The sequence below is a fragment of the Gracilinanus agilis genome, chromosome 5 (assembly GCF_016433145.1).
Source record: "Gracilinanus agilis isolate LMUSP501 chromosome 5, AgileGrace, whole genome shotgun sequence".
Lineage (NCBI taxonomy): Eukaryota > Metazoa > Chordata > Mammalia > Didelphimorphia > Didelphidae > Gracilinanus > Gracilinanus agilis.
The window spans coordinates 1,046,313-1,058,446 of record NC_058134.1 but is presented as its reverse complement, the minus strand read 5'-3'; the positions used below and the strand labels follow the sequence as shown (position 1 = coordinate 1,058,446).

At 60.2% G+C, this 12,134-nt stretch overlaps 1 protein-coding gene across 1 annotated transcript; it reads left to right on the top strand.

Annotated features, from left to right (window-relative positions):
- The first annotated feature begins 7,435 nt into the window (after positions 1-7,435).
- Positions 7,436-10,604, top strand: SEM1 (SEM1 26S proteasome subunit). The gene is made up of 3 exons (XM_044677866.1): positions 7,436-7,548; positions 9,472-9,565; positions 10,429-10,604. The coding sequence occupies exons 1-3, from the start codon at positions 7,473-7,475 to the stop codon at positions 10,469-10,471; spliced, it is 213 nt and encodes a 70-aa protein (XP_044533801.1). The 5' UTR covers positions 7,436-7,472; the 3' UTR covers positions 10,472-10,604.
- The last annotated feature ends 1,530 nt before the right edge of the window (positions 10,605-12,134 follow it).

Genomic DNA, 12,134 nt, shown 5'->3' with positions numbered 1-12,134 from the left:
CCCCCGTTATTTCTTGCTCCGGTTGTTAATTTGATCGGGGACTACATTAGAGTTGGGGCTTCAGAACTGAACCGCCCAAAGCCCTTGCAAGGCTGGGCATTCTCAGGGAAGGGGCTTCGCCTCTGGAATTCATCTGTCTGGGCACTGTGCCAGCCCCTCCGTTCGGCTGCTCTGGGGCATGATGCAAGAACCAGGATTCATTTTGGTTCAAATTCTGGCTGCCTCGGTTGTTTTGTCTGGGGCTTTACTTCTGGGGCGTTCTCTTTCTGCCGAGATCAGGCGCTTTAATGGCCATTCTTCACAGAGCCATTGAAGGGGAGAAATTGGAGCCAGCAAAGACCCGATGGTTAAGCCAGTCCTCCCCCTCCCAGGGCTGACATTCCAGGATTGCTCCCCACAAGAAGAGGGCCAGGGCTTTGTTTGGGCCGCCTCTCGCTAGCCCCTGAAACACAGCATTGCCAGGCTGGCGCTTTGGGTGACTGATTAGTCAGTTAAGCCAATAAATGGAATCATTCGCACATTGTTCTGCTATCTCGCCCGATTTCGGTTCCTGTATCACGGGGAGAAGCGGATTTTCGTCTTTAGGGCTGGGGCAGTTCAAAGAGGTATGGAATGCTATTGTGTTTGCTCCAAGTCCAGGCGACCACAATTTCCCCTCCCTCGTCCTGCCCCCAACCAATCCTCCTCACTCGCGTCCCCTCACACTTTGCTTTCTGCCCGTCGTTCGTCTGACTCGTCTCCGTGTTGCTTGGCCCCGAGTGGACGGGCCACACAGAGAGCAGCGTCCTTACCTCCCACGTATGTAAGACTGCCAACTCCTCTAAGGAACTGCGTGCCCCCCCCCCCCCTTAGACATAAGTCCCCCGTGTCTACCCTGCTCACATAGCACCACTGACGTTCCCTGGTTCTCCAGAGGCAGTGGAGCACGATGGGCAGGATAGGCCGCAAAGACGGTGGTTCAAATCTCTCTCACACACTTACTCTCTGGGTGACTTTGGGCAAGTCACTGACCATCTCTGAGCCTTGGTTTCCCAATATGTAAAATCTGGGGGTTCGATTCCCTGGCTCCTCAGGTCCCTTCCAGCTGCACCACAAACCTATAACTGAATTCATTCAGAGCAGCAGCCCAGGTAGCTGGAGAGGGACAAAGCCCAAAGATCTGCTTTGGCCCTTGGGGTAACTGCCCAAAGCCTTTGGATGGCTCCTACTTCCCCTCTTATCCCAGCCCTCTCACAATGGGGTCCCGAACATGAACCACTAAAAACTTTTCATTAAAAAACAGAAAAGCAATTCTTGGGTTGGGGGCCGGGAAGAGACGGCTCAGCAGCTGTCTTGGACCCGCTCTTCCGCCGTGGAGGAAAACACAGGCACGCCCAAATTACCCTGGAAATCACTGCCCAAAAGGCCGAGTTCGTCGTCCGCACTGAAGTCATTCGGTCACAAACTCAGATTCATTTTTCTCCCTCCGACGATCCCACAAACTCAGAGACTGGGTGAGGCGGCTGCCGCCGGCCTCCGGGTCTGCAGTAACCCACTTGTCTGTTCTGCTCTCCCCCTTTCTCAAGGTAACTACCGATTAGGCGGGCTAGCAAAGCAATCCATCATTTCTCCAGATCTCCGGCTGAATGTTTCCCAGGCTTTCCCTTTGTTTATCTTCAGTGCTCAGAAGGTCCAGAATTCCCTGCCCTGCCTTAAGCATTCGTGCCGCCCAGAGCAGAGGCCCACATCACTGGAATAAATGTCGGAAGGAAAGCGAAATCTGTGCGTTCCGAGGCCCCACCGGAGTTAGCCCGGCGGCCGCGGCTCAGGTCACAGCAACGCCGTTTCCAGAGCTGACAGCCTTCCTGCCGATGGCTCGGCAAAGAGGAGGGCAGTGCAGACAGGGGCAGGGATCCATGGCCCGGACAAAGGAGAGAAAACCCAGGCCCTTGTTCTCCCTTGTTTGGCACCTCGCCACCGAGCCCTAATCTTTGGATTTAAGGCAGATTACATGTAAGCAATAGCTGTGCTCGCAGGTATTATATAAGGTCCCTCTAGGATGCCGGGCCCTCTCAGCCTGCTCCGTGCTCGGCAGCTAGGTATGCGCTGACACAACCGAATTATTTACGGTTTCATTTGCTCTCCCCCAAATTGCTGGGCTTGCCTTCGGGAAGTTTGGCAGCTCTCAGAGAGGATAACGAACACAAATCCACAGCGATGGCCTCGCAGTTTTCCTGAGGAGGACGACTTCTGGATGATGTGGGAAAGCATAGCATGAGAAAATGATTCACTAGAATAAACAGCCCAAAGCGAAGAATCCCCCGTTCCGTGTGGGCATCTTTATGGTCTCAGCTCTGGGCCAAGAAAAAGAAATCTCCAAATCTGAACATTTATGAACTTGCTAAAACGACCCCGTAAAAAGCAGGAGGCCCCGAGTGAGGCGGCGGCTGCCGCCAGGAGCTGGCTAGAATGCAGCACAGCAGCACCGGGATAAATAATCATGCAGGGAGGGCAGAAAAGGATTTCTAAATGGGAAAGGGCCACAGAAAGGAAGCATCAAATCGAGGGGGGGAAGGACATGGCTGCTCAGGGAAGACTGGGGCTCAGGCTGCTTCTGCTTCCTGCAAAGGGCCCCCGGTTTAGGCTGGAACAAAACGGTTGGGCAGTATCAGCTAGAAAGTTTTTCTGGGTACAATTTCCCCAGCCTGGCAGTCTTTTCTATAGCGATAATGGACAATGAGTCCGACCAGGGGAGTCAACGATTAGCCCACCGCCGCCGACTCAGTGTGTCCGAGTTATTTCAGACAAATCGGCTCATTAGTGTTTTTAAATGACTGCCGATGATTTCAGTCCACACCTTTGTCTTAAAAGATTAAGAGAAACAGGGAAGGAGAATAAACAGCCTTCGCAGCTCAGTTTGCAGCCACTGCAATTCAAAGGGGTTCTTAAAATTCTGCTCCTCGCTGCCGCTCCGGTTCCCATAGAAACCAGTGTTATATCCTTGAAAACAAGGTAAGCGCTAAAATAATCACCATTATAAATATCCATTATAGAAATGTAAATACAGGCAATTGGAATGATTTCAGATGATTTTGAAATTGCATATCATTTCCCAAACCATAATGATTCTTTCAGAGCAGTTAGCGTCTGTCACATAAATACGGCATTTAGAACATTTTTAAAATTCTTATGATTTGCTCGGAAGACCATAATCGCCTTTTCCAACAAGCCTCGGGCATGCAAATGCCGAGTCTGGAGCAGCGTTCCGGTGCCCAGTGGCCGCGCTGGGCTCGACCTATCTGTGCATTCGGGCCACCTTCTCGGGATTTGGCTCGGGGTGTGCCGCTGGGCTCCCAAAGCAGCCGGGACGGTGTGAGAGGGTCCGGGCTGCGAACGGAGCGTTTTCCCGTTGGGTTTTATTATCATTATCATCGCTATTATTTACAAAGTAATTGAGGAGGAGGAAAGAGCCACCCGGGGTTTCTTTGCTGGTCCTTCCACCAGCCTAGAATCAATCACAGGATTCCGAACGTTCGTTTAACAGGGGAGACGAGCATGAAGGGATCTTGAAAAGGAGCAGCTTCCAAAGGCAGATGGGGGAGGAAACAGGTCCCTGGCGGGGGAGAAAGGGCCCAAAGTCCCTGCCTTTGGTTCAGTTACAGGAGCCATCGGGGACACCGTTATTGTTCACGGTGGGCGATTTTAGAAGCCCACACGGTTTGCTTTCCGTACACAGCCTCAGGGACATGGGCTGAAAAAAAGAAAAGCTAAGCAGGAAGCATGGGAGGCAGCCTTTGCATTTCTTTTTCGAATATCTTTTATTGATTCCTTTTGTTTTTATCTCAGTCATTCCCTATAAGACAAAACCCTCCCTTGTGACAAAGAAAAACAAGCAGCAGACATAGGAGGGAGGCACAGCCCTTTGTGTGCTCTACACAGTGCCTTGCTCTAGGAGCCAGCCACCTCTCCACCAGGAGGGAGGCAGCTGGTGGGGTCTTTAATTCGGCCTTCTCGTGGCCCTTCCTTGGTTTTCCCATTCCTCCAAGAGTTCACTTTCTTCCCCTCCATCTTTCCATTTCCGGGCTGTCATCACTCTGTATATTGTTCTCCTGGCTCTGTGGAAAGCTCTCCCCGTTTCTTTCGATTCCTCCCCGGCACCATTTAATACTACCTGAGCATATTTTGTTACATTCCGTTGGTGCCAGAGTTTCTTGAGCCCTTCTCCCTCCCATCGAGGGCTGCCTGTTTCATGTGCAATTCTCTGATATCGCAGAGTGCTGTGAGGAAGAGAGGAATAGCTCGGGAATCTCGGAGGGCCTTCCAAGTCTCTGAAACTCGCTTGAGATCTCGGCGGCCTCCGCCAGAATTCTCTGGGTACTATTATTGCAGGTGGGCTGGAATTGGGTAACAGAAGAACTTCAATATTTCTTCATTTTGCCATCATTTCCTACATTGCAGGGGAAAGAAGAAATGTTGCAGAGTTGCAGTATTCAAATGAGCTTCAATTATTCTTTCACTTGTAACAATTAAAATATCTTGGGTTTTCCCTGAGCCACTGGGGTGGGAGCTTACTCGGAGATACAAAACTCCAGATGGTAGCTTTTGGAGGTAGCAAAGGATTCAAAAATGAAGTGACTCAGTAGAGAGAGAGAGCCAGGCTTGGGGAAAGGAGATGCTGAATTCAAATCTGGCCTCAGATACTTCCTAGCTGCGTGACCCTGGCCAAGTCATTTAACCCCAATTGCACTGGAGGTAAAGGTCTAAAAATAAGTTATGGGCTCTGAATGTGATGGAACCCTATTGTAGGGTCAGAAATCATGCCAGGGACAGTTTCAGAGAAACTGAGGAAGAGCTCAAGGAACAAATGCAGAATGAAATGAGCAGAACCAAAAGAACAGTTTTGCGCCAGCATTGGGGGAAATGAGCCACTTGGAAAGACGCAACCTCCGCCATTCCTGAAGACCCAGGATGAGCTGGACCAGCCCGCCTCTTGGCAGAGCGGGGGCCCCTGCAGGTTTGGGGGCGTCAGTCGTCTCTGCCTATCTGCAGCGAGGGCTTTGCTTTTGTTTTCTGGGAGGGTCTCCAGAGGGAGACGGACCGTCAAAGCGAACTTTAAGAAGAACCAGGAGGTGAGCTGGGAACCGGGCCACCGAGCCTGTTGAGCATTGGCTCTAAAAAGGGAATGGCCGGCTGTTTCCCTCGGCCCCCGCGTTGTTGGTGGTGCAGACAAAGCCTAAAGGTTGGAGGTACAGCAGAGAGGAAAACCGTGAAGTCCTCACAGTTCTGTGCACGTAGTGAAAGCTGATGGGGGGATCCTCCTGGAAGGGCATGATCTGCGGCTCGTCACGCATCTCCCCGACAGGCCCGAACCCAGTGCGCCCTTCTGAGAGAATGGAAAGAGCGGGAGCGTCATCCCTGAGATGGCCCCGATGGGCCGTCCGCTCAGGCTCCTCCCAAGACCCCCGGTGCCGGCCATGCCTGCACCCACCCCGGCTCCCTTCCCAGCTTGGTCTCGTCTGCTTTCTCCTCTGGTAGCCCAGAAGGTTCCGAGTTCTCTGGGGTGGCTGTTGTTTCTCTGACAGAAAAGGAGCTTCTCCCAAACAGGGTTGGTTTGGGTGCGCCCGAGGAGAGAGCCTGGCGGGGAGCAGACCTTTCCCGGCCAGGTGGGGCGGACAGCGCTCCAGAGGGCAGCAAGCGGCAGCTCGCAAAGCGTTTTACAGCCCATCTCGTCACAAGCCAGGGCCGGCCGGGCTCTTCTTGTTCTTCTTTTAGAGGAGAAAGCCGGCGCAGAGGAGGCCCGGTGGCTCCTCGGTGACCACCCCAGGGCTAGCCCACGAGCCGAAGGACCCGTCTGAACTCGGCTCTTCCCGCCCCTAGAGCTGGCGCTCTGCCCATTCGGGGTGCCCTCGCTTCCGGCCCCAGCACGACGCCCTCCGGGCCGAGATGTCCCGGGGAAAGCCACGGCCCCAACTGGCCCGCCGCCTCCAGCTAGGGCTCCCGCAGGCCCGCCTTTCTAGAGGAAACGAAGCGCCGACCCAAGTTAGCAGAACCGAGGCTAATCCAGTGAAGTCCGTCCCCCTGAGAGGGGCCGCCCGGCCAGACGCTGGGCACAGAGCGGTGGGCACAGAGCGGTGGGCACACGGCAGGCCTGGGCCGCCCTGAAGCTGAACCAGCTCCTGTGGGGGGGCCCCCTGCTCCGGGCTGCCCAGCACCCCCGCACAGGCGGGCGCCCCCAAAAGGAGACTTCGGCAAAGCGGAAGGTGGGCAGCCACCAGCCTGGACGAGCGTCTTTCGAGAGAACCGCTCGAGGCCAGACTGGACGGTCTTGCGGTTGTGCTCACTGGCGGTTTGGCCTTTCCCGGTGCGTCCAAGGAAGCTGGGAATGGCCCAGAGGCGACGTGGGAACGTTTCAGAAAGGACGAGCCAAGGCCCGTCCGTCCGTCCGTCCATCCGTCCATCCGCCCATGGGCGGCCCTTGCAGGCACCGCTCGAGGCCTCTCTTGGACATTCTGCCCTTCCCCACCGGGGGGCCTGGAGGGCAGAAGCCCGTCGGCCCGAGGAGCTGCCAAAAGAGGCAGGTGAACGGAATTGGGGAGTGAGTTCGAGGTGAGCTCTGGGGGCTGCTCCTGCCCTCTCCAGGGCCCCCTTCCAAGGGACAGATGGGCAGCTCCAAGGGCCGGGGAGAGCTCCTTTGACTGCCTTATAAGGCATCCAGTCCCCTGGACTCCTGTGTTGCCATCTACAAGTTCAGATACAAAGGGGTGCACGCTCTGGCCCTGGGTTCAAATCCAGCCTCAGCCACTTTTCCATGGTATGAGTCCCTATTTGTGCCTCAGTTTCCTGCCTAACTGGGTACCCAAATGCCCCATTCCCAGGACACTGTGATGAGGCACAGAAGGTGCTGTGCATACCTCTGGGCGCTGAAGAAGCAGCCCTGGATGGAGAGCCAGGCCCAGAGACGGGAGGTCCTGGATTCAAATCTCCCCTCAGGCGCTTCCTAAGCTGCGAGACTCAGTCACTTCACCCCCATTGCCTAGCCCTTACTACGGTCCTGCCTTAGAACCAACGACAGCCCTTAGGGACGAGGGGCACTTCAGGATTCTGCACCATAGGAGGGCTTCCTGGAGGAGGTAGTGCAGGGTGGGGAGAGGGAAGAAGCTGAGTGGCGGTGTGCGCACGCGCAGAGTCCGCGGCCCTCCAGAAGGCGCCTCCCCGTAAAGGCCCCGGCTCCCTGAATGGCGTCACGGGGGGCGGGGCCTCCCGGAGACTTGGGCGCCCCGCGCGATGGACGACGGGACGGCGCTCCCTCCTCCCCCTCGGACTTCACCCCCGCCTCACGCTCCCCTGAGGCCCCACCCCCCGAGTGCGTGCGCAGGCGAACTGCAGCTGGGTCCCAGCCGGGACCCGCCTCCCAATCCCAGCATGCTCCGCGCCGCGGCGACGCAGGCGCAGTGGGCGCGGCGGCGGCGGCGGCGGCAGCGGCAGCAGACATCATGTCGGAGAAAAAGCAGCCTGTGGACTTGGGGCTCCTGGAGGAGGACGACGAGTTTGAGGAGTTCCCGGCCGAAGGTGAGCTGCGGGCAGGGGCCGACCTGACCCTTGACTCGGGCCACGTGCCTTCCCGCGAGGGGCCGGGCGGGTTTTCCTAGAGGAGGAAACCAAAGCGGAGGAGCGGAAGTGACTGAGCCAGGGTCTCTCATCTTCTGAAGAGTAGGGCAAATTTCCCTGTAGGGCCCGGGGTGGGGGGTGGGGTTCCCCTGCCTTCAGCGCTCTGCGCGGCACCTGGGGCCCCGGAACCCTGCCTCAAGGCCGAGGCTTCACGTGCGGATGAGAAGCGCAAGTCCCGGGTCCGAATGGAGGGAAGCCCCGAGTTATGGCTGGCCCTGGGGGGGGGGGTCTGTCTCACCAGAGCAGAGGGTCCCGTGCTCGCCCCTCACTCCCGGCTTCTGGCCCCTTGGAGTCCCCCGGGCCGGGCTGCACTCGGGTCTTGGGCCACCCAGGCCGGGATCCCTTAGCAGGTGCGGGCTGCCCCCTGGCCCGGGTAGGAGATGCTGCTGGCAGCGGGCTGGAAACCCCCTCCCTGAGGGCGGGGACACGGGGCTGCCTGACCAGCCCGGATCCAGCTTGTTGCCGGAAGAGTAAACACGAGTCTATTTCCCCTGGTCAGTGACAGGAAACTGACAGGGCCGCAGCTGGGCCCGGCCGGGGCCTCTCTAGGTCTCTCTCTGTCTGGGCCTGAAGCGGAGGGAGATGCTGGACTCCTGGGGGGGAGGGGGGAGAGACGGGCCTAGACTGTGGCACTGACCCCTCCCAGAGCGCCCCCCCCCTCCCGCCAAGGAGCCGAGCCGGGAGGAAATGTGAGCTTCTAAAGGGTGCCAGCCTTCTGGGGCGCCTTCCAGGCCCGGCTGATTGGGGGGGGGCGGCCCCTGTGGAGAAGCAGTGAGCGGGAATCCTGTTCATCCCAGCGGCCGGGGCTCTCCGGGGCTCTCCGGGCAGCTCCGGCCTTCCTGGGCTCTGCCAGCCTCTTGAGCGGGGCCGCGCCTGCTCTGGGAGCTCGTGTTCTGCCAGGGCGCCGGCACAGCCTCCTCAGCTGACTCGGCCACCTGGTCGAGGCCCAGCGTAGCCAGGCTTCCCGAGTCTGCCTTTCCCATGCAGAGCCCCAGAGGGGCGGAGGGCCTCTTGCCTTTGGCCCCCAGGACCCAGCGGGGCACTTGGTTCCTCAGGAACGTCGGAGAGGGGCTTGGCTAGAGGAGCGCAAACATGGCCGTGTGAGGCCAGCCTCTGAGTCTTGCACCCTGGACGTGGCCTCTGCCCTCCGCCTCCCTTCGGTGCCTTTGGCCAGGCCGGAACTGTTAGCCTGCCCAGCTTGGATGCCCTGGACTGCTGTCCCGTCTGCTGCAAGGCCCCGAGGCTCTCCTCGTCTGTAAAATGGGCGCGATGATGGCACCCACTTGACACGGGCGTCTCGAGGATGAGGCAGTCCTTGCTGGAGCGTCCTTTAAGCCCTGCTGTATGTAGTCACAGAAGCGGCAGCTCCGCAGGCTGCCAGGCTCTACCCTCGGGCACCGCGGGCCGCCTCTGCCCGCTGCCCTTTTCTGCCTGCCTCAGGGCCCACCTCCGCTTCCAGCCTTGTGTGTCGTGGTCCTCCCTCCAACGGGCAGGTCTGAGCCGGGCACGGGCCCTGGCCCCCTGGGTGCTGCCCTGCCTCCCCCTCATGGCCGCCCGAAGCAGCCTGAGAAAAGGCCCTCTTGGTCTGCCCGCGCCGGGGCAGGGCACGGCCTTCTTTTGGGCAGCCTCCGCCAGAGGCCGCTCAGACGCTCCAGCTAATGCTGGATCCGCTTTGCTGGGCCTCCCGGCCAGTCTGGCTGGGGCGGGAGGGGGGGAGGGGCGCTCCTCGAGCCCTTTCGGGATCTGCGGCCCGAGCTTCTTCCCATGCCAGGCTGTGGCGATCCGAAGTGAGCGGTGCTGAGGCCTCGCTCTGTCTCCTTCCAGACTGGGCCGGCCTGGATGAGGACGAGGACGCCCACGTCTGGGAAGATAACTGGGACGACGACAACGTCGAGGACGACTTCTCCAATCAGTTACGGTAATTTGGGGGGCAGGAACTCGGGCGGGGGGGGGGAGCGTCGTAAGCTCGCGGGAGCTGGTGGACGCTTCTCCCGGGCTGGGCCGCTGCTTGGCCGTGTCCTCAAGCTCTCGGTATCTGAGAGGGTGGCATCGAGGGGGACATGCTGGGCACCCCTCTGTGGGGAGGGTCCCTGGAGAGAGCAGGGAACACAGAGGGGGCCCCCCGGGGAGAACCACTCTGAGAGCCCACCGAGCAGCAGCGCGGCCTGGAGTCAGGGCGACCTGGGTGCAAATCCCCCAGCTCAGCCTCGTCCGGCCACGGGAGGGGCTTCCTGGCTCTAGCCGCCCCCTTCCTGACTGCCGTGCCTGTGACGGGTCTCCAGACTGCGCGCAGAGGCCGCCCCTCCCAGGGATCGCCTCGTACCCAGGCACGGCCTGGCGGTCCTCGGGGCGAGCCGTTTCCTTCCCGGACCTGTTGGTGCGTCCCTTGGCTTCTCTCCTCTGGCGGGGCCCCCCCGCCTCCCCAAGATCCCCCCTGGAAGTGGAGCCTGACGGCTGCGATGCGGCCTCAGGGGAGAATCTCAGCCAGAGCCGCTCTTTGGCTGGCCAGGCTTGGGGGTCTGGATCTGGGGCCCCCCAGAGATCTCAGCAGCCTCCACCCCAGTCTGCCAAATGAAAACTCGTTGGACGTTCCTTCCCGGCTGCCCGGTCGCGCTTTTAGTTTGCATGAGAGAAAGCGGGGGCTGTTGGGAGCCCCGAGAGCTCGCCTCTGGGGTGGGCTCCAGAAGGGCCCTTGGCTGGGGCGGTCGTGGGTCCAGCTGGTGAGCGGCGGCCCCTCCCCTCTCCGCCGTGCCGCTGACGTGTCCTTTTGGTTTTGTCCAGAGCCGAGCTGGAGAAACACGGATACAAGATGGAGACCTCGTAGCGGCGCCCGGGGCGGCGGAGGACTCTTGGCGGCCCCCGGAAGAGGGCGCGGGAGGGAGGGAGCCCCCGTTTCTTTGTCCGCGGCCGGGGGGCGTCGGGTCGATGGAGCAGCACAATAAATGGTTCAGTCCCGCCTTGGCGCTCTTTGTTGGACGGTGGGGAGGTTCCTGAGCATTCTCGGGGTGCCGGATTGAACCCCGAGGCGTCTCTGGCCGCGGCTTCTCGAGGGGCCTTTCCCCAGCCCGTGGGCATGTTGGCAAAGCCTCAGTGGAGGAGGGCCGGGGACCCCCTCACCTCCCTCTCCCGCGTGGGCCCTACCTAGCTCAGGCAACACAGGCACAGCTTCACCCCCCACATATCTCGGGACCGAGCCCCTTCTCCAGGGTGAGGGGGGCGCCCTGGGGTGGCTCGAGGGTCTCCCTTTAAATGGGGATGAGGATGGCCCCCCATCCCGGGGTTCTGGGCCCCAAGTCAGGAGAGCATCTTCCCTGGTTCAAATGTGGCCTCAGAGCTTCCTGGCCGTGTGTCCTTGAGCAAGTCACTCTCCCGCGTTTGCCTCAGTTTCCTCATCCGTCAGATGAGCTGGAGAAGGGCAAGGCCGGCCCCTCCTGTGTCTGCCAAGAAAACCCCAGCTGGGGTGCCCGAGTCAGACGCAGCTAGACAGCCTGGCGCATGGCGGCGCTTCACGAATGGAGGCCGTCTGCCTTTCTTGCAGAGAAGCCTCCCCCTCTGGGGCCTGGCCATGGGCCGGCTCCCCCTGGGGCACAGCTGGCACAAGGTGCCCGCCTCTGCTCGAGAAGGTGCCCGCTTTCTCCTTTACGCCGAAGGCCAGCCCAGCCTGCCTCCTGCCTCCGTGCGCCGGACGGTTCTCGGGCCGTCCCTGGAGGCTCAGAAAGCGGCTCTGTACAGTGTCCTGCTGGGCCTGTGGAGCCGAGTGCAAATCGTGCTGGGGTCCCACTCCGAGGTGGAGACGGGGTGTTCGGAGACAGAGGCCAGAAGGAGAGCCGCGGGGCGAGGAGGGAGACAGGCAGACGCAGGGCTGCCAGGGAGGGGGCAGAAAGCAGAAGGCCGAGCCCGGGCCCTCACCTGTGCCCCCTGCCACACCGCTTGGCCGGGGCCTGCTCTGGAGAGCCGACCAAGGCTGACCCCCACAGAGGCTCCGGCCGGGCTGGGCATCGACGGCGCCCCTCTCGAGGGCCTCGCTTTGTCCCCAAGACCAGCCTGGGCGGCCCCCACCAGGCTGTGTCCACTGGAGCCTTTCAGGTGACGAAGCTTCAGGAGCCACCAGAAGAGACGCCTCGTCCCCATCGTCCCCCCCGGCAAACTGAGGCCCTCCGGGGTCTTGGCGAGCAAGTGAGCAGGACTGCAGGCTGCAAAGCACTCGCTGCGGCCCAAGGCCGGGCCCCACGGCCAGCTCTGCTGCCCTTGGGCCAACACTGGCCTCCTACGTGGCCTTTGGTCCGAGCAGCACTTGAAACGGGCCCGGCTTTGCGCTGCCCCCTCCCCGGCTTCTCCCTCTCGGGTAGCCCGGTGGCCCGGGGGTTGGCGCACCGGATCCCAGTTCAAATGGGGCCTCAGGTGACCTCAACGTGTCTGCCTCCATTTCCTCCTTTGAAAACAGAAACCGTCTTGTTCCGTCCCTTGGGAGGGCGAGACACAGGCAG